Source organism: Tympanuchus pallidicinctus, unplaced genomic scaffold, assembly GCF_026119805.1.
Source record: "Tympanuchus pallidicinctus isolate F22 unplaced genomic scaffold, pur_lepc_1.0 scaffold18, whole genome shotgun sequence".
Classification (NCBI taxonomy): Eukaryota; Metazoa; Chordata; class Aves; order Galliformes; family Phasianidae; genus Tympanuchus; species Tympanuchus pallidicinctus.
The window spans coordinates 806,227-828,607 of NW_026294699.1; the positions used below are offsets into that span (position 1 = coordinate 806,227).

Below are 22,381 nucleotides of genomic sequence, written 5' to 3' on the forward strand. Positions count from 1 at the left end.
TTTTCTTTTTTCATTTATAGAGATGAGGACTCTAAGTCTTCCTAGCAACTTCATCAGTCCTTATCTATCACTATTAGAATTTTTTTCAAAATTCCAAAAGTTCCAAAAACTGACAGTCAAAAATTCCACCCCAAATGATTTATGATTTTATTATTATTATTATATATAAATAAATTTCAAAAGAGTTTGTAAGAGAACCCCAAACTTCCCCAAATAGCCAATGCCTCTGAATGACTACAGCAGTAGCAACAGTACAAGACTTCACCCAGAGCATTACATAATGCAAAGACAGTCAGAGAGACAAGGAATGTAAGAGATGGAATGAGAAATAACACTGAAGAAAAAAAAAAAATCTGACCTTTTTCTTTTCAGGAGATGTATGGTTACTTTTGTTGTTCTCGCCCTCCACTTCCCGATCGCAGGTGAGAGGATCCCGTCCAGGATCCAATTTCTGCCCATTCCCAGCTTCCTGCTCCAATGGTCTCCATCCAGTGAGATTGACTCCAGCTGCACACCAGAGCTAAACAACAGAAATGGAATTGTAAGGCCATGCTGCTTAGCACACATACCCAACACCTGAAACACCGAGGTGGAAAAAACAACAGGTGATTGCTGATTTCTGCTAGGAGACCCAGTCAGACTAAATGGAGATAAGAAAAAGGATCTCTGCAACCTTGTGAAAACCATTATGATTTTTAACAGACATGACTAACGTTTTAAAGAAAATAAATATAAAAATCAGGCACATAACTGAAACAGGCTTCTGAAACATCCCCCGTCTGACTCTGGTGTTCCTAAGGTAGCGCAGCAAAGCAAGCAGGACATGGCAGCTGTTTCTAACTAGTTTGGGGTACAGTAAGAAGCACTGAACTCAACCAAAGCTTGATGTCTGAAAATCAGCTCAAAATCTCGGTGAATTTAATGACAGACTGCTTATTTGGAAACAACTAGTTACCGCAGACAGATGTGCTACATACAGAAAGAGGATCATTTATTCTTAATTGCAATTCTACTGAAAATGTTCCAGTATTGATAGATACAGCTTCCCAGAAGATTCCCTTAGCTAATTTTGGCCTGTAATCAGTGATTCCTGATCAATGATGGAACTCAAAGGAAGGGTGATGAAATGTGGTTTTGTTTTCACCTGCTCCTTTTCATGAATTTTTACATTGCTTTGTATTGTACCTGTATGAGACTTACCAAAAGCCTTATTCCTAAGTATTAAATTGTTGATATTATGGAAGAGATGCCTCAAAAAAAAAAACAACCAAAAAAGTAAGACAGATGTGGGACCTGGCACTGAGAATCAACTGATAATTATGTACAAGAGGTACTTTTCCCCACATATACTACAAACTACTATTTCCAAAAAAGAAGCAGAAGATAACATTCGAAATGAAAAAAATGCAGACTGTCATAAAAATTGCATAGTTTGCAAATAAATTCTGCTTATTCCATGCCCCTTTCTGTACTGAAATGTCATGCAACATACCTTCATGGTTGGGTCCTTCTCTACAAGTGGGCGACAATATACAGGCACAGGGACATTTTTCATGCGAGTATCTTCCTGACCACCATTGGGGCTCAGCTGTGGGAAAGAGAAAACAGAAAAGACAGTACCAGGGCATAAACACCAGGCCGTGGCACTGTCAGAGCTCTGACCAACAGGGCAGACCAAGCTTCTGCTTCAGAGGTGCTTGCCAATAGCAGCTGTTGCTTCATCTGACATCATGTATGAAAATGTCCCTCCCCACAGGGATGGGAACTTGAGAGACCATCTCTCTCCCCATGGTACGTCCAGCCAAGGCTGTACACTGCACTGCTGAAAGACAAAGGTTTTGTTGGAGTTCACTCCCTGTGCAGAGGCAGAACACTGGCATTCTTTTCCATCATAGCCTGAAATGCATTCAATTCCACCGCACTCTTTTCAGGTGATTTCTGACCAGAGTCATACGAGCCACAGGCCAACAAATGAGACTGATGACTGTTTTTTGTTTGTTTTACTAAAGAAGAGAATGGGGAACAAATTGTACTGCATTTGGCTTTTAAACTGAACAATCAGTAGAGTTCTCGTAAATAAAATAGCTGATGTTGAAACTCAATAACGAAGGAAACGAAAACAAGATGGACAAAGAGCAGCTGCTGTAGTTCTAGCCTAGGTTCTTTCAGTACCTTCAAAAAGAAAAATTATCTCCTGTTGACTTTGGTGGAGATACAGAAAAAAATTCATTTATTCTGTGCTTGCAATTATCACACAGAAAATTGCCACATACACAATACCTCAACTGGAATATTTAACAATTACGGCTAAGGTTACCAGAGGGAGAGCCAGGTCTTCAGAGTCTCACTACGAGGGATGAAGTCTGCACCCCTGTCTCTCTGGGCATGGTACCTACCTGCTTGTACTTGGCAGGGAGGCTCCAGCCGCAGGCCTGCAGCCGCCCATCATCGTTCCGCACGTGCTCCCGGACCTGGCGGTACTGCTCCCGCTTCTGCTCGCGGCGCGCCGAGGACGTGCAGTCACTGAGGACAGAAGCAACAGCGTTACTTCTCAGCCGAGGGTTAAAAACACGGGCAGCTGTCCCTTAACAGGGCAGTACAAATTCAGGTAAAAAGCCTAGGAGTGCAAAGCAGCTTCGGTCCGTCTTTGCACAGGGAGAAAAGGAGATGCAGGAAATGAGAGAAAAACAGTTTTGAAGCAGACAGCCCTCAGCAGCCCTAATCTCCAATGCCTTGTAACCTGAAAGATGCACCAGACCAAACTGTGATCATCTCCACTTCAATGTTCCATGAGCCCTTTGGACACAGCATCCACCTTCCATACGACTAGCTATGAGATTCTATCTATTTCTGCTTAGCTGTTACAGTTTCCTGACCTAATGTCTCCATGAGGAATGTGTTTTGATCTCTTCCCTCCTCCATTGTATTCAACTATTTATTTTTACGTCCATTTTAAACTTTGCTGACAGGGAAAATATGCACTAATTGCTTTTGAAACTGCTGGTTTCAACACAATGCTTTGCTTTGGCAAAGGTAAGACAAAACATCAGTCAGCTCTTAGGATGTGTTTTCATATAAACAAGATTTGTTTGAGTATCAGTTCCAGCTTTCAGTAGGTTTTTAAACAATCATTCCAAGGAATGAACAACAGCAGCAAAAAGATCCAGGCCAAACTCCACACACGGAATGACACACATTCTTCAAATAAATCCCATCAAACTTATTATACTTCAAAAATTATAGTTCAACTGTACTTCAATTATTATATTTAAAATGTAATTTCAAGCTTTAAAAATATACTTAAAACAAACTCCTAAGACAAAACATTTCCCAGCACATGCTTCTTCCCTTGGAGAGAGGAGGAGAAAACAGCTTCTAGCAGCTGTTAGCCACAGCACTTCATGTAGTATTAAAATGCCCTCAGAAACCACACAACGGCTGCAGTATGGTAGCCAGATAAGATGAACGGAGGAAAAGCAGTGGGCATTTATAAAATACAAATTCACCCTCCTAAAGATATTTTTTACCTACAGAAAATCTGTGTACAGCTGGTTTACTGGCTTTCCAGTCAAAACTTCATACTGCAGACACTACATGTTGTAGTTTATCATCACATTCTCCAAAGCCCTTCCACACAAACACAGCACATAGAAAACTGTACCACCCTGTAGTTGTAGAACATATCCATCCTGAAATTACGTACAGAAGTGAAGATTTTTTTCCCCTCATGTCAGAGAAATAAAGGACAGAGAGAAAGTGCTGCGGTAGCAGTATTTAGAGGCTCTTTTAAAGGAAAATGAAAACCAAATATTGAAAAAGAAATGTGCTGTTGAGAGAACTTGTCTTCACTTGACGTGTTGGCTGATGGGGTTGGGCAAGACTGTCCCCAGCCCATTGCCCAGTGCTGCCACACACTACCACAGAAGCCCTGCTTCATTTTCTCACATGATATGCAAACACCAGGGCACAACCAGGGCTGAGGCAAACCCTAAGGCCAAAAGTGGTCTCTGCTGATATGAACCATCACAGCAGTCGTACTTTCAGAGAACAAAACTGCCACTTTGCTGAGCCTATCCACGCAGTAATCAATGAGTTAACACCACACACAAATGTGCGTGGTTTTTCTTCCAGTGGAAAACAGCTTGTTTGAAGAAAAAGTTGGGGGACCTGGCTGGGGACACAGCACGTAACTCACTCCTCAGGGAAGAACTCCAGGGTGCGGCTGCCAGAGGAGATCTGGCACATGGTGTGGCTGCGTCGCTGGCTGAACCCTGCTGTGGTTGGAGACTTGTAGTGGATGTTCACAGATGGGTAGGTCCTCTTTGCTGGTGGGGGACTTGAGGAGGAACTGAACAGACGGCTGAAGCTAAGGACAGGAAAAGGCCAGTGTGAGAAAAGGAGCCCAGGGACACAACATACCACAGACACACAACAGAGGTGCCAACAGCTGCTTTAAGCTCTTCAAGAAAACTGCCCTACTTCTGTTTGATCGACGTAAGGTGTTTTTAGCTTTAAAAAACAGGTGCCTTCTGAAAAACCTCCTTTATTAAAAAAGATTCTGAGTGTATGTATGTTTCCATCCCAGGTCAAGCAGAACCCTTTTCAGCTTGTGAAGCAAAATTGAGAGGGATGTTCAGATCTGATCTTAATTTCGCTAAGGAGAAAGAAAGCCCTTGCAGGCAAAAGGGTTCAGCTAACAAGAGTTTCAACTGATTTCTCATTAATATGAGAGCAGGAGTCTACTAAGCTGCTGTAGAAGTAAAAATGGCAACCTTTCCCCTTTTCTTCATCTCACATAGATCACCAAAGAACTTACAACTGCCAAATGGTGGACTTCTTCTTCTCCTGGACGGATGGGTGCTCACGGGAAGCTCTAAGAACAAATACAAAAGAATCATTTGAATTTCAGAATCTTTTACCCAAATTTCTGCCAAACAACCTAAAATTCAACCAATCAGCAGGCAATTTGCACCAAGGAAGCCATGTCACAACTCAGAATTCATTTTAACACAGAGCAAGTGACACGCAGTCATTTTAATGAAGGGATATCCAATTGCTTTATATTTCAATGTTAACATGAAGTGCAAATAAATGTTCTCAGATCAGTGCTTTATCAACTCCCTTTCACAGTATCACTGCCATAGTATCAGTCTGGTAATGATAAACTCTAATCCTAACCCAAACCCCAGCATTACAGTCCTTGAAAGCCACCGCCAAAGGAACTAATTAGAAGCAAACCTTTTCCTGACAGCTTTTCTGAGCTTAAGTAGCACAAGAAACTATCAAGAGAAACAGCTGCCCAGTGTCTCCAAATAATAACGGTAACTCCTGATTTGCAGCCCAGGATCAGCAATAAGAGAGAAAATATTAGGTATGAGAAGAATCTAGTTTGGAAAACATTCAGCACATCTTCCGTATCTTATTAAGGGCATTAAGGCTAAAAGCAAAAGGTGCAGCGTGAGCAGGCTCTGTCCTGAAGGGATGTTACACCAACATCCATCCTCACCTGATCATTTCAGTCCACCTGACAGCCTCCTGGAGCTCCATCAACCTCTCTTTGTACTGATTGCGCTCCATCAGAACCCGGGCCATTTCTACACGGGTGAAGCGCCGGCGCTGAGCTATGGGAATGTTGTCCTGCAGAGGGGAGGAGCACTGCTTCAGCCAACAAAAGATGGAAGGGGATTGATGTTAGTACAGGGCAAGTCAGGAGACAGAAAGACATACCGGTTAGTGCTCTTCCTTTTCTGCTTGATTACACCCCTCCCCATCCCACACCTTTCCCGAATGAGGTACTAACTCCAGACAAATGATTTCCAAAGTAGGGCCCATGGACATCTGGGTTCTGAAAACTCAGGGAAACAGAACTAGAATCACCACCAAATTGAAGACCTTACCCAGGGAACATTGCCATGAAGGCGCTTTGGTAATCTGCAAGAGGTTTTGAGAACTGACAGCAGTCCATTGGCCCATAAAGTTTGGAAACCAAAGTTTTAGTGACATTCAGTAGCAAATTCAGCGACAAGCAGCAGAGAGCAGAAGATAATGTTATCTCTCCCCTCTAGAGGGCTAGGCAGAAGGCATTCTGTTAGCATGCACTGGTAAAGGCAGAGGGCACATGAAACTAAAGAACGACTTTCTCCTTCCTGGTGACAAAATTTGGCTTCCCAAAGAAAGCAAACATGGCTGCAGCACTTCACAAGCACAACCTGAAAATTTTCCTATCTACCTACATTCTAACCAGAGTAATTTTACCTCAGTTGAATCAGGAGAATTAGGCTAGAACTGAACTAAGTTCTATACTTTTTACAAAGGAAGAACAGAGTTATATTAAAAAGAAATGTATCCAATTTATCTTTAAGGTGAAGTTGCACAGGGCCCTGGGCAACCTGACCTACAGCCTGATTTAGTGGTTGGCAAGCACAGGGAGGTTGGAACTAGATGATCTTTAACATGCCTTCCAACCAAAGCCATTACACAGTTCCATGGTTCTGATCTCCTACCCTAGCAGAGGAGACATTTACAGAGGAAACTCTTTTACTCTCTGGTTTGCTTTATTTTTGACTACGGTGCACTCTGCTGCAAAGCCTCAAACTCAGCCAAAACAGGAAGAGAGCACCGAGCCTTCTCTGCCTGTACTCTGTAACAAGTACAGGCTTATGTAAAAGTAAACAGGACAAAAAATAACACTGCAAGATTGGAGCTTACAGAACTATGAAAAGAAGGTAATTTCTGCTGAAAAGCTGGCTGTAAAACCTGAGTTTCACTGCACAAAGTCCTCATGGTTTACAGCTTCACTGCCAACACGAGATTAACTCTTCTGGGGAAGCCTGACCATCACTAGATTCTGTGAGAAAGCTCACCACACACTATGCTGTCTGGCATTCAAAACTGAGGAAAACCAGGTAAAATGGAAAGGTGCTGAGTTGGGCACTGCTCTAACACCGGCGTTTTAAAACCACACTGTGCACTGCGTTGTCACTCTGTCAGCTGCTGCTCTTTGCCAAACTATAGTTTGCAAGTTATATGCAAAGGTAATTACATGACAACAACTTGCAATTCAGCAGATCTGCTCTCAAAACATTCTAGAAACATTTAGATATCGCAGTAAGGGACATGGTTTAGGGAGAAATATTAGTGGTAGGTGGGCAGTTGGACTGGATGATCTTGGAGGTCTTTTCCAACCTTGGTGACTCTACGAAAGACAGATCAGTGTGCATCTCAAGAACCTTACATCAATTATTACAGTATGAGCATATAAACCCCCTTTCCCCGCAGGCATTTTAGTAATGTAATATACCAATTCTGTACAGAGATAGCTGCTTACATCCTCCACCTCTTCTTTGGGCTCTCGTCGGGCAACAATCGCTTCAGATTTCACTCTAGGAAACAGGAAGAAATGCATCGAACCAGCAAGTGATACTGTGACTGCACCTGGTGGGTTGACTGCATCAGAAACAAACTGTTTTCCAACTGTGAGTAACACTAACAAATTACAAGGTGCTTCTGAGCTGTTCTTCCTCACTCTTGCAACACGTTTCTGAGAACAGCTTCACTGACATCATCCCCTCTCTTTGGAAAACGTGATTTAAGCACAGGGCTCCAAAATATGGACCACTGGGACAGACCTGTTTCAAAGATATATTTTATACTCAAATGTTTGTTGAGATCTTAACAACGCAAAAAGCGAGCTGTTACCAGCAATTAATGTTGGTTTAAGTTCTTCTGGGCTGCTTCTCTTTCCAGTGTAGTAAAAAAGCCTACAATATGAAGGGCAGTTTGCCATCACAGCAAAGAAATGAATCCCAAGTATAAATAAATACAAATTTAAAGTATTTATCTGAATACTTTTAATTTACTTAAGCCTCATAACTTCTATTAGCAAGGAAAAAAAAAAAGCCATCCTTATTTCCTAGTAAAGCACAGTGGACAGTTAAAAGTCCACATCCATGCTGCACAGCGTATTTTATGTATTACATAACACATCAGGAGACTCAAAAAGGCATTTTCAAAAAATCAGATCTATTTCCACTGCTGGTGAGATCACCTTCACTTCAGACATTCTGAACACTTAAGAAACCAGACTGTGCTGTTGTCACTCTGTGTTCAAGAATTTAAAAAGAACAGAGGCAACTTTCCAGATTCAAGATGCAAAATAAACACTGTCCTCTGAATCTGAGTGTCACAGTGCAGCTGGTACAGCTAGTTAAAATGCAGTTATGTAGCCTGGAGATCAATGGGGCATCTGTAGCTTTATGGAAGTGAAAACTTCCCAGGCTTTGTAGGCATTCAGGTTTAGGTTTCTCTAGTTTGAGTGGAAAAATAAGAAATGGAATCTGTCCAAACGCCACCTCTGTGCAGAGCTCTAGAATCTCCTCTCCCTCTTCTTATTCTTAATGTGAACAATGAGACAATTAACAATACTGACATTTAAACACTGTTTGTGAGAATCTGCACTCGTTCTTTCATTAAATGAATGGGCATTTCATGCCTCTCAGCATAATCTTGGCCACCAACAGGATCAAGTTCCTGACAGTTTTCTTCAAATCTACTGGTTCAGAAATTCCTTTGTTGTTTGTTTGTTTTAAATTGCAAACTGAAATGCTGACAACTTCACTCTGGGAAGCCTAGATTTGCAACCACTGTGATGGACCCCTAATATTGGAGGGGAAAATTCTGTAGATTTTCTAAGGTTCAAAAATTCATTTCAAACTAAGAAAAGCAATCTAAGAACACCAGGAATATCTCAGCCACATACTATCAGCCTTGAAATGCTCTGTAAGCTACCTCTGAATTCTAACACTAATGCCCATGAATGAAATGCAGAAAAGCTGACTGGCACAAGTTTCACTCTCAGGTCCTCTCACAGAGGCTGTGAGTTCATCACTCAGGTTCTCCCAGATCCCTGACACAGCATGGGAACCACTCACCTTTTCAGCTCTTCCTCCAGCTCCTTCACTCTGGTTTCCATTTTGGTTTTGGCTTGCTTTGTTGCCTCAAGCTCTCCCTTCAGTACTTCTTGTTCTCCAGACAATTGGTCCACCTTGGCAATCAAATCATTCTTCACAACGTTCAAAGCATTTCTTAAAGGTGCGAAAGGGACAATAAGCAAAAATGCCATAAGCTGTCCACAAGAGAAACCTGAAACTAAACTCACAGGTATCACAAGGAAACCTGAAATGAGCATACTGAAATAAGTTCAGACTGTAAGTCATGAAAAAGCACATCTTGCAGAAGAATGTAACTGGTCAGGATGAGGTCCGTCCAGTTCTGCTTTCTGACTGACAGAACAACCTCAGGTGCTTCATAAAAGATGCAGAAAGCACATACAGGGCAACTTAACAGCTGCACGAAATTGAAATCTATTTAAAGAGAATTAAGTGCTGAAACATACCTTTCAGAACCTACATTATTTGTAGTTGTTGATAGCTGGAGATGATGGTGACATACTTCAGCATTCCCAACCACTTCTGAAGTATCTTAAAACCTTTAAAATGAGCAGCTTCCCATCCTAACTTCTACAGTTACCACCCTTAGGATTACTTCTCCTTCCTCTTTATGGCTGCTTAGCCATTCCTTAGTATCTAGCTTGAAGTCTTTCCCAAAGGATAAGCAAATTACATTGCCTCGCTTTTCTTTATCAACTATTAAATCTTTGAAAATTCTTCTCAACAGTAATACAAGTTTATTTTCAATTAGTAAATCTTGCAAATAAAAACTTCAAAGTGACACAGACTCACCCAGACTCCTGCTGAAGTTAATGAAAGAAAAGCCTACCACTGATTTCAGGTGGGATCAGAGCCCATCAAGAAAACTGCTCAAGAGAGGAGTTTCTCTTCTACATTTCAAAGCATAACAAGTATTCAAGAGAGCCTGCCAGATACACCAATAAGCCACAGTGAGGCTGGAGTTCTAGCCACAACCTTATTTGTGATGGCATCTCAATGATATAACCAGGCAGGCGGTTCAGAGCACACAACAGTTTCTTACTTGGTCTCCAGTAGCTGTGAGTTCTCCAACAGCAGATTGCCCACTTCTTTGCCCATTCCTGAAAAAACAAAAAAAGTCAAGCAGTTTTCATCTGTTCTCCTCAGGGTATGGAGCTTGCGTGGCACTGACTGACTCATGCTTGAGGAAGAGAAATCATTTTGTTAGGCTTCCCTACAGCCAGATTCATCCACTTGAAAGGCTTCCTATTACCAACCTTCCACCGTGGCAGTATTAAAAGGACTTCAGATTGTCCAATGCTCTACTATTTACCTTGAACAATTTTCTTTCACAGGGGTTTACAGTTTGAAGTCTCAGGCCCATGACTTAAGGATCACTCCCAAAAAAGCACCTAGATCAGACATACTGCACTTTGGGTAAGAACACACGAGGGCTGCAGCACACAGGTCAGGTAGCTCCAAATCTTTCAGAGTGCATGCAAAGTGTAGAGATTGAATTTAGTAAAAATGAACTGAAAGGAATTTAGGGACCAAACGCACAGGAGAAGTGCTCCCTGCTGCCAGGAACTTGCTGGATCCCAGCATCTGCTTCTATTTTACAAATAGATACAGAGGGTACTGTTTTTTTAATGGACAGTGCTGAGTGTTGCAGCTAGTTTCTCAACACAGGCCCCAGGGAACAAAAAGGCATCACAACCATCAGTGTTTGTGCTGAAGTGCTCCTCGTCCTGCCCTCGAACTACCTATCCCTTTACAGCAAAGGCATCAACATTTTCCACAATTGTTACTTGCTGATTAATATTCACAATAAAATAAAAACAAAATAAACCTTAAGTTAATGGAAGTTAGAGAAACATGACGGCATACAAGAAGTGAGCACACACCACGACACTCCAACAAAATAAATCCTCTTCCCACAGTTAGATGGCATGAAGTTATGATGGCAAAAGCAGATTCCCAGCAGGAAGGAATAAGAAGCAGCATTTTCAAGTTTTTCTTTGTTTGTTTTTGTTTTTGTTTGTTTTTTTAAATCAGTAGAAAGATAATTAATCACTTTGATGTTTCAGGCAATGTATTCTTTGTGTGTCAAGGAATACTGCAAACAAAAATGTGAAAACTGAAGTGTACTTTTGGCTTGGTAAGATGGATCAGCTAATACCCTTTTCTTCCATGGCATATACATTGTTCCTAAAATCCAGAGGTCATACAATACAATACAGACATCAGTTTATTAAATACTTCTCTTGTTCCTTTTGAATGATTCTACAAAAGATCAAATACGTATTTAACTAGTAAGACATTAAAATGGCACAAGGATCCTGTGAGTGCTGAGGGACATCGTCATCCTCATGGCTTGGTTTTTCTGTTGTTGGTGGGATGGTCAATAATAGTTTGCCTTCTCATCTACAAGCAAGATAACACTCGTGAGTCTGCCTCTGGGAGAGAAAGGAACTGTGGTGCAGAGGGTCAGCTGTTACCCCAGAACTGCCTAATTAGTGTGTGGCCCAGTCCCAGCCCGATGCTTTAACCAGTGGGAGCTCTGAGGGACTGATCTTTCAATGAAGAAATGGATGAAGCCATCCTACAGCCATAGAGTGAGACACTATGAGATAATCTCATGCAAGCTGTAATGACAAAGCCCCACTCATGAGAAAGAAGAAAAGGCACTGTGGAGTGACTAAAAGGAGAATTCTTTACTCTTTGTGGTGTGGAACAAAGGAGGGAGCCATTCATCACTGTGCACCTCCTATAGCCAGGCAAATAGTGTGAAGCATCAAAGTGGATAATCAACTATATCAAGGGAAAGAAGAGAATTCCCAGATCACAACTATGGACCAGCTGCATCCTGCTTCTTGGAGAGGTGACCATCACACACAAAAAAAACAAACAACAAAAAAGAACCCCACAAACCAAGGTAATGCAAGACATATGGGGGAGATGTTGAGTGGATGAAAGAAATTTTAAAATAAAAAACGCATGGTTAAAAGAGGAAAAAAAAGAAAAAAAGAAAAAAAAGAAAAAAGGCCTTCGCCTTACCAAAGAAATCATCCCGTACTATGAGGACCATCCCATACGAGAAAGGGAACAGAAAGATAGGGGGGCAAAGGGGAAAAAAGGAAGAGAAAAAAGCAGCCATTAAGTACCAATCTGTAAATAACAAACAGAGCAGCTCATCAGCATGTGCAAACGTGTGTGGTGCCAGTACACGTGATGCTCAGCATAAACTAACATACATCTGGTTTAGCTGCAGCCTGGCCTGATGCAGATTTATGCCTGAAAGTTCAGGACAAGTTCAAGATGAATTCATTTTCTTCTTCCATCTTCATCATTTACCCTGGGACTGAGTATCTTTGTGCTTTCCAACCCCACCACAACGGCAATTCAACAGATGTAATGAATAGGGTGAAAAAAGGACAGGGGCAGGAGAAAAAACAAAAGGGGTGGGATATCAAAGCTGTTATCTGGCCTTTCTGCACAGACCCAAATCCACTTTACTACTGAGATAAATTCCAGTGCCGCTTCAGTGGGAGAGTTTCTGAGAAAAAAAAAAACATGAAAAAGTGGCTTACAGTAACAGTACAAACAATCTGAACTAAGAGAAAGGATGATGCCATTGCTCCTTTTGTAACCTTACAGACCCAACATCAGGAGGTCCTGTGTAGAGGAATGTGACAGAGCTCATCACTGCACAGTATTACGCTACAGATTTTGTACCGTATCAACCCAAGTCACCTACCCTTATTACAGGTTGAACTTCATTCAGTTTGCACTGAAATCAAGAGAGATTGCCTTGATCTCATCTGATTTTTTATCAGCACCCAAGTGCATTTAATAGAAAGGTGAAAATTCTGCAATTTAGGGCCTGCTGACCTTTGTATGGCATGAAAGGCAACAGAGGCAGCACTTCAAACTCCTATCAAAAAGACAAAACTTTTAAAAAGCCTGTGGCTCTGCCACTCTCTTCCCCACAAGAAAGTCTTTATTTCCACCGCAGCTGTGGCAGAAGAGGGTCTGTATGCATTAAGAAACTCATAGTGGGCACCATGTGAGCAGAGGGACTCCTCAAAGCCTTGTTCATTTGAAGAAAAGTGATAAACTAACTTAATTCTGTGCTCAGCTGAGCTCTGATCAGAGCACAGCACTTGCCCTAAAAAAAGGCACTTTGCACCCCAAAGCAAAGGAAAGGTGCAGTGTGGTTTTCTTGAGACCTTGAGAGACGGACCAGTGCAATATAAGGGAGCAAACCTGCAGAAAGCTACACAAAAAGTGGATCAAAAAGCAGCAGACATGTGAACACAAAGCAGGGATGTCCTACTGCCCAGGGACCCGCCAGTGCAAGGAACCAAGCAAGGCAAAGGTGGGAGAAAGTCAGCAAAGCCAACCGTGATTGGACAACAGCAGGGGAGTATCACACGTGTATACCATGTCATTCAGTCTCAACGAGGTAAAAACAAACAAGAAAGGAAACTGAGCAGAGGAGAGATACACACCTGAGAACTCCCCTATGGGCCATGTCCAGCGAAGCACAGAGAGACAAGGGAAAAAAGGAAGTGAAAAAAGGATCGATCAGTGACTGAAACCAACCAAATTAAAATTTTGTTTTAAAAAAAATAAATTAACAATGATTCAGCCATTTCAATGTCAAAAGGCATGAAATAGTAAGGACAGGAACTGCCATGACTGTAGGAGGCACGACTCCACATATAGGACAAAAGAAATCAAGGGGAGGTAACCCGTGTTATAACTGCAACCACATGCTTCAGCTACCCCCAGTATGCAAAAGACAGTTGCATTTTACAACATCTTTTTCCCTATAGCAGTGCCAGGACTCAGTTTGATAATTTCATTTCCACTTCTGTATAGAAAAACAGTATTTGTATGCATGAACTTACCACTAGTGTAAAACCTGCTGTCTGCACCATAAAACACCGGTTACATGAAGTGAGATTTTAACCTCCATAGCAAACACAGGTGGGCATCCTAACTCTAAAAGAAAGGACTTCCTAGTGCCCATAACCCAACTGTTAGTCCTCCCCCATGTCCGGAGTACTGGGATAATGAATATCGGGAAAGGGGATATGAGAAAAAGGGGGAACAACCCATGAGCAGCTGGTAAGAAATGCAATTAATAAGTAAACAGGCAGGAAAGCAGCCAACTAGATGGTGAGAATATTCCAAAGGCTATAGTGAGAAAGAAGGGAATTACAACTGTTACACTAGAAAATGTTCTCATTCCACATATTTCTCCAGAATCCTACACAAACTAATGTCATCTGCCTGGATCTGTGTAAGGATTTTTACATGGCCCCAATACACCGAATCGTATCTCCAACTTGGAGAGCTATGAATTTGAAAGCTGGACTATCCAGCGGATAAAGAATTGGTTGGATGGTCGCAGCCAGAGGGTTGCTGTCAACAGCTCTACGTCCAGGTGCAGACAGATGACAAATGGTGTCCCTCAGAGGCCTATTGTGGGTACTCTTTCACAGCATTATCAGTGACATAGATAATGGGAACAAGTGCATCCTCAGCAAGAAGAGCAGCACAGCTGACAGAACAGAAGGAAGGGACGTCATCCAGAGAAATCTGGACAGGCTTGAAAAGTGAGGCGATGAGAATCAAGGAGTGTTGCACTTGGGTTGGGGCAATTCCAGATAAGAGCAGAGAAAAGAACCCACGGAGAGCAGCCCTGCGCAGAGGGACGGGGGTTCTGGTGGACGAAGAGCTGGACGTGAGGCAGCAGCGTGCGCTCGCAGCCCCGAAGGCCGACTGCATCCTGGGCTGCAGCAGCAGAGGGGGGCGGCAGGCAGGGAGGGGATTGTCCCCCTCTGCTCTGCCCTCGGAGCCCCCAGCTGCAGTGCTGCGTCCAGGCCTGGGGCCCGGCACAGCAAGGGGGGAGCTGTTGCAGCGGGGCCAGGGCAGGCCAGAAAAAATGCTTGGAGATTGGAGAAGCTCTGCTGTGAAAAAAGACTGAGGGAGTTGGGCTTGTTTAGCTTGGAGAAGAGAAAGCTCTGAGGACACCTCATTGTAACCTCCCTGAATGTGAACGGAGCTTATAAACAGGAGGGGAATGGCTTTTTAAAAACTCTGATAGTGTCAAAACAGGGACGGGGAATAATTTTGAACCAAAAGAGGGGAGATTTTAGGTTAGATTTTAGGAAAAAATTATTTAGAGAGTGGTGAGGCACTGGCACAGCTGCCCAGAGAGGCTGTGGATGCCCCATCCCAAGGGGCATCAAGGCCAGGTTGGATGGGCCCTGGGCAGTCTGATCTCTTGGGTGGCAACCCTACCCATGGCATGGGGGTTGGAGCTTGATAATCTTTAAAGTCCCTTCTAACCCAAGCCATTCTATGATTCTATGATGATTTGTGTAGAGCAGTATTAGAACAAGGGGGAAAAGTAGATTTTATATTTCAAAACTGCAATGAAGAGTGCCAATTTTCTTGTGCCAATGTTGGCAGTACTATTCTTTAGATCTCTTCAGAGATCTATTCTTCAGACATTCTTAGTGCTTCCTATAGTTCAAAGCAAAGAAAAAGAAGTTTGAATCTCATTTCTCACTCTTTGCCTTCCTTCCTTTAAACAATCCTGGCAACACATGTTCACGTTAAAGAACACTTTCAAGAAGATAGAGCTGGCAGCCAGAGCTCAACAGAAGAATCAATTTGATTGACAATTCTGTCATGAAACTCACTGAGCTAGCCAATTTAATCACAATCCAGATCTCAAAAGGAACTGGAAGAAGCCTTCCTATTCTGCTAGCCCACCATGCCGTCATCTGCAAGTTTTTCTTGCTCTTCTCAAATCAGAAAATTATCCCAGAGTGCAGAAAAACTGGCAAATTACATGTCACAGCATCTCTGCTGAGAAGATGATAACCAAGGTTTAATGTATTTCTCTTCTGTAAGTGAGCTGGGAACACAAACTACACAGATAAATTCTTTCTGAAGAGTTTTAGAATTCTTCACCATTAGCAGATTCATCCTTCTACTTCATTCCTAAAGAACTGATAAAAAGAGGAGCCATTCAGGACTAAAAACATACAGACTGACATAACTTTAATACTACTCCCTTTGACACTGTAGAGGGTATTGTATACACATAGTACACTGTATACACATCTCTAGGATGGGGGAAGAAAATGTGCACAACTTTTCCAGTAAGCATTTAATTCATGCATGGATAATTAAGCTACTCAGACAAACCTCTCAAATGCTCTGATTAAAATATATTTTAGGTGTTTCACACTTTCATATTTTGTCCAGAATACTTCAAAAATGAAGAACAGAAAAAAGAATGTCAACTTCAGTAAGGCTTGAAATGTGTGCACCATTCAAAGGAAAACTGACAGATACAAAATACCAGAAACCTAACAACAGCAGTGTAAGCTGGAGATGTTTTTTGTGCTTAACAAAGAGGGGAGTAGAGATTTTTATTTCCTAAGCAAAAACAAATTGAAGGATTAAGCAATCTCCCCTTTTTCCCTGTGTATTTGGGCATCCCTGTGTATAAGGAGAAGCTATCTCTATGTATCATAGAATCATAGAATGGTTTGGGTTAGAAGGAATCTTGAAGACCATCTAGTTCCAACCTTCCTGCCACAGGCAGGGACACCTCCCACCAGACCAGGTCCTCACAGCCCCATGCAGGGCCATGGGCAGTGCCAGACCCTCACCACCCCTTGAGTAAAGAATTTCCTCCCAAGGAAATAACCTTATGCTTAAATTTAAAAACTTGATATATACATATTGACAGTTTTGGCTTTAGGTGGAAAGGAAATTGATCTTCACGAGCCGTACTTACGCTCAAAGTCTCTGTATAATTTTCTTAGAAGAGGTAACTGCCAAATAACAGATGACTCAAGATGTCTATAGATGTCTGGGCTGTGTGATTACTGGAAGAGGTGAACACCTTTGACTAACTGGAACTGTGGTGATGTAACTTGCAAGATCTAAACTGGGCAACTAAACACTTGTACACTTTGAAAACAAGTCTATATTTCTCACTGGTCACTGGGTGAGACTATTGGGTTCTGGGGAGTGGATTCAGAGAAGACAGGCTTCCAGAAGTGGGAAATGGGTCTTCCCAAGCAGTTCATACAGCAAGTCTTTCATTTCCTGAACGATTCTGATGCTCACACTTCCTGATGCCACAGCCATTTCAAGAGAGATAAAAAGCAACAAGTGGCACAGAAGATACATGTGATTTAGAGGAAGAAAGCCATGTATTACATCATATGCTCTTCTAGACAAGGAAGCACCTAAGGATCAAGATAAAACACATGCTAGATAGCAAGATTCTGATTGCTTTTAATTCTTTGAGCCTGTCACAAAGAGAGCTCCCAATAATGCATGGGGGCTGACTGAACAAAATTCATCCCACATCTTTAATAGCCACGTGTTGTTGCTCCTGCCAACTTCACTAGGAGCAGGAGATCAAGCCCTTTTGCAATGACTGCTAACATACAGGTCACTCTCAAACCTAGAATTCTTGCTTTTTCTTTTTAATTCTGATATTTTCAGTATCTGCCCATATTGGCTCCAATCACAGGCTGCAAAAGTTCATCTCTACTCTTCTGTAGACTTTTTCTTCCACCATGGTGGAAGAGGTGTCAAACAATAAATGTCTTAAAGCCTTCTGGCAATGGTCATCACTCCATGCACAAGAGTTACACTGCATGCTGCAGAGCTAGCATCATGTTCCTAAAAAAACATCTATACCAAACAGCTATTGCAAGTGTTGTGTTCACAGCCTAGATCTCTTTCACATTCCAGTCACACAGTTGCCCACAACAGTATCGATTTCAGAGATTATGTCTTAGATAGAGCAAGAAACTATGTACTGACCTACTCTACAGCCTTCAGTCCACTTCTTCATGGTTAAATCTTCAGGGAATAGGCTAAAATCTGTCCCCTCTGCAGAAACATACTCCTTCAGAGGTTCCTGATACCAGACTCATTCAAAGGTAATACAAGTATTCCCCTAATTTAATTCTCGTAAAGAGAAGCTGCTGCAATTCTGCGACATGACTCAGCTGATCACGTTCTAGATATATGAGGGCTGCTCCAAAAGTAATGTCTCCTATTTTATTACGTTGACCCATGATGTCAGAAGCGAATGTTGGTGGTAATGCATCAGAGGTTGAACCTTCCCACCTGTATTGCATTAAATTTTTTTGCTATGTGACAGATGGCAGCAGAGAGGCAGTCTGACAGAATGGTAACTGACATGAAAGTACAGACGAAGCAAAGGTGTCATTGAACTTCTCCATGCAAAAAAAAAAAAAAAAAAGGACCCAATGACATTCATCAACACTTGTGAATGTTGATGGAGACCAAACAGTGGGTGTTGGCACAGGGAGGAGTGGGTGGTGCATTTCAGCAGTGGTGACAGCAGGTACTTCCACTGGTGCAGATTTGTACAAGCACACCACGCAGCTCTTGTTCACTGCTGGTGAAAATGAATAACTAATGGTAGTGACTGAGTGGAAAAATAATGTTCTGTAGCTAAAAATTTGCCCTATCAAACAGTGCTATTGTGTTCTTTGTATCTGTTGTGGAAATAAATAGGAGACATCATTTCTGGAGCAACCTATGTATATCCAGAAGTTTTTTGGATATACAGTAAAAATTTTGTTTCCAGAACCAAACTTGTAAGATTATCCAAATGCAGCTCTTATGCCAGTAACCACCAGAAATGTTCACTTTCACATCAGATCTCTTGCTGCTCAATGTCTTAACAGGAATACTTGTAGGAGTCCTCGTATTTTCCACAGTTTTTAAATCAAGCAGTAAAACTGACAGTGAGCTACACAGTTATAAACTTTGTCAGTAGCTTGTGTTATCAGGATATTCAAATACCATTCATATTTCCCTGAAAATATTAAGCAGGCCTTCAGAACAAGCTTAAATTCTGCCATGAATTAAGGTTTGCATGCTCAGAGTCCAACACCAGAAAGCATGGCAAGGGCTCAGACTGCTACCTGACACAAAGCCGCTTCTCTGACTGCTTCTAAGTCATCAGGAACACAGAATATAATCAGACTTCAGATACAAAAAGCTCCTTCAAAATCAGCCTAAAAGGAAAATGCAAATCTCTCTTGGATCAACTATAAAAAGGTAAGAACTGCAGTGAAGACTATGATGTTTCCATATGAGAACAAAGAAAAATTGTTCCTTTAAAATACTTAACAAAAGGAGCTGTTTTCTTGCAAACTTCCAATAAAACCTTTATTCCAAGTGAAGCTGCTAGAGTGCAGAATTACTGGAGTGAAAATTTGTGGAAGGAGTGGAAGAAGCAATCTTCAAACTGCTCGTGCAGGAGAATTCTATAGGAAAATAACTTAAAGACACATAAAGACAGCCCAAATACATAGCCATAAACTTAAATTGTTGGGTAAGAATTACTGTGCCGTAGGTATATATTTCAGTCACAGTGCATCCCAAATTCCATGCCATTTTTTAAAGGCCAAACAACCAAATTCTGAAAAAAGAGCAAATTTAAATGCTTCTAGAAGCTTAACAGAGTTGTCATTGCATCAGAGAAAACAGAACAGTTCCAACAAGTTTTTACCTAGCAGATCTGCTCCTTCATCAACATCCCCGATCACCTCAGATCCTGCTGTGGAAAGTTCATGATAGAGAGAGTCTGTGTTGATGCCAAACGCTTTGTTCACAATCCCCTGGGTTGGGCTGTGGTTGGAAGAAGGAAAGGCAAGGATTCTTGTTATTTGGCAATATTTAAGCTAGAACATCATTTCTCTGAAATACTGAGCATCACAGACCATTACAATCAAAACAGGTGGAGTGGATTCCACCCTCTTGCCATGGACTGACTGAGGGAATTTAGTAAGTAAAGCATGTTTTAATCCCCACACCAAGTACCAGTACCTACCACGTATAACCTCAAAGCTCACCTAGCTGACTCCTTTTCAAACAGCTCATGACTTCTCAGTATTTCATAGAAACTTTCAACTCACAGACCTAAGACTGTGCAATGATGCCTACACTCCCACCAACTTAAACAGCAATCCTCATAGCAGTAAGATCAGATAAGGACTCAAATGCTGCAAACAGCAGTGGTTTTCCTTTTTCTTTGCCAGCTAGTAAGTCAGCCTGAAGATTTAGTTTCTTCTTTGAGTGAATCTGTGCACACAGATGCTTTTCCATACCTCAGCAAACTGTACTTCATTAAAGGTAAATCAAAGTTAATGTTATCTAATTACATCATGTGGAAGCACATTTCCACATCTCTATGGAGAATCACCTTGCATGCCTTGACAGACTCGTGGCTCAAAGAGAAGACAGCCACTGCAGGAAGGCATAGCATGAGAGAGTGCGGTGTCCTGTGGGACTGCCAGTGCCTACTCCAACAATCAGCACTGAAGCAGGTACAAAAACACTTCTGTGTGCCATGCCTTGTACAAGAGGAACCAGCTTGTGCAACCTTTCCAGCAGCCTAGCAGAAAGGCCAGCACCACTGGATAACATCCCAAGCTCTGTGGCTTTGTCCTTAGGTAAATCAAGTCTCTGCGACCAAGCCTGGAGATTACAGATGTCACTGATACATGAGTAATACAGCACATTGCAGAGAAAAGAAACAGCTTTCTTAACTACAAAGCTACCCAGGTATCTAAGAACACTAAGGAATACAGCTGGGTGCCACAACTGCATCAGAATTAATCAGCTGATGCAGGCTAACAGGCAGCACAACTGACGACAAGCAACCAGCATTCAAGGTCTGACTTGAAGGCATCACTCAGCCTCAGCACTCCACTTTCTGAAGCACTGCATTTTCCCAAAAGCATTCTGCTATTAAAGATGCAGCTCCAGAGTTATCTCATGTCATCTGTACCTTCAGTATCTCCAGCTGGATCAGAGATCACTGCCTGAAGAGCTCCCCATGCAGCAATACTCTCCACTCCTATATTTTCTTCAGTTTGAAACCAATTATTGGTCTAACCATAGCAGTCACTTTTGCCTTCCTCACACAGCACTGTTCAGTGTACCTGGATTCGTCGTACTGCTAACAATTGCCCACGCATCCTACATACTCTGAAGGAAGTTTAACTGAGAAAGGCATCTGTTACTGCTGCTCACATACGCTCTTAGAGACTAGAGGAGAGTGCCCAATAAATGAAATCCAGTTCACATTTGGTCTGTGAGGAAATCTTGCTGTAGCTTTGTCAGAGCATTATTTTCTGCATACCTTTTTGCTGACATATTGTCAAGTTACCCACCAGACAGTAAAAAAAGAGTAAAAAAAAACCTACAACATTGCTAGACCTTGGTAAAAATCGATCAAGGAATCTAGACTAACAATTCTAGCCTAATATACGTTTCACAGATACACATGGAGCCAAAATTAATAGCCTTTAGGGAGCTGAGTGCCAGGTGCTAGGCAGGAACCACATCAACATATTGGTTCACTAACTCAGAGATCTTGACTGTCTTGACTGACCACTTCACAACTGAACACTCTCATCCTGCTGGTCCAAGGCGTCCCTTAAACCTCAGGCCTGTGTCTTCAGTCCTTATCTGAGCTACGCTATAGAGTACTTGTCCTCAGCTCTGTCTGCTGCTTCTGAGTATTCTCTGCACCTAATGCATCCTCTTCTTATCTGGGAGTGCTGATGGAGCCTCTTACCAGTACCCTACTACACTCCTGCACCCTGCTTACGATGAGCACTGCCCACTGGGGTTGTTTTTGTTTGTCCTCCCAAGCATAGCAGCTCTGCTTCTGCTCTTCCAACACTTAAAGAATACCACACAAAACTAGAAGTCTTGAGGCTTTAAACTGCATTCAGAACTGATCTCATTAGACAAACACATCTTTTTCCTCTCCTTGAAAACTTAAGCCCATATTCCCTATGCTTAACTTAAACCTTTTGTTTAGAAACGCTACGTTTCTTTGCACTCCCTGATCCAATAAGACAACCTGTCTCAAAGCAGCCTGGACCTGGGCCAGCTGCACAGATCCTTCCAGATTACCAGCTGATACGTGCCTTCCCTGGAGAACTCAAAGAAGGCCAACATGCCCTCATTTTTGCATTAGCCAGGATACATGCATTTTTTGAAACAGCTGCATCTTGAACTCTGAACCACAGTATCCATTCCACTCCTCACAGAAACAAGACAGAGGGCCAAGAGCAGAAAGTCACAACAATACCTGTTCCCAGGGCGTTCCAGGCGGGGATCTTGACACATATCCAGCTCAGGAGTGGAGTCTATGATGTCCTGAACATCGGACCACTCATCACTGCTTCCCATACCTAGGTGAGACAACACATGATCTATGGTAACACTGCTCCTTAAAGCCACTTCTGCAGCTTCAAATACCATGGCTTGAGAACGTCATGGTGCTGTGTACAGCTGTTAAAATAGAAACAGCAGCAGATCACCTAGAGTCACAAATGCACCTGTGCTGGAAAGAT

The 22,381-nt window shown here is 42.2% G+C and overlaps 1 protein-coding gene across 32 annotated transcripts in view; it reads right to left on the reverse strand.

Annotated features, from left to right (window-relative positions):
• The window catches only part of MAPK8IP3 (mitogen-activated protein kinase 8 interacting protein 3), a 72,583-nt gene that overhangs the window by 15,640 nt on the left and 34,562 nt on the right, over nt 1-22,381 (reverse strand). For 11 of the 32 annotated variants that reach the window (XM_052680577.1, XM_052680576.1, XM_052680572.1 and 8 more), the window contains 13 exons: nt 22,117-22,219; nt 19,522-19,640; nt 13,439-13,450; nt 11,985-12,002; nt 9,991-10,048; nt 8,931-9,083; nt 7,301-7,382; nt 5,507-5,658; nt 4,817-4,873; nt 4,196-4,366; nt 2,397-2,523; nt 1,493-1,588; nt 359-520 (listed from right to left, as the gene is read on the reverse strand). In XM_052680577.1, the coding sequence (XP_052536537.1) occupies nt 359-520; nt 1,493-1,588; nt 2,397-2,523; nt 4,196-4,366; nt 4,817-4,873; nt 5,507-5,658; nt 7,301-7,382; nt 8,931-9,083; nt 9,991-10,048; nt 11,985-12,002; nt 13,439-13,450; nt 19,522-19,640; nt 22,117-22,219 (1,310 nt within the window). The remainder of the gene's footprint in view (nt 1-358; nt 521-1,492; nt 1,589-2,396; nt 2,524-4,195; nt 4,367-4,816; nt 4,874-5,506; nt 5,659-7,300; nt 7,383-8,930; nt 9,084-9,990; nt 10,049-11,984; nt 12,003-13,438; nt 13,451-19,521; nt 19,641-22,116; nt 22,220-22,381) is intronic. The other 21 variants (XM_052680598.1, XM_052680583.1, XM_052680597.1 and 18 more) reach the window with 12 other exon arrangements.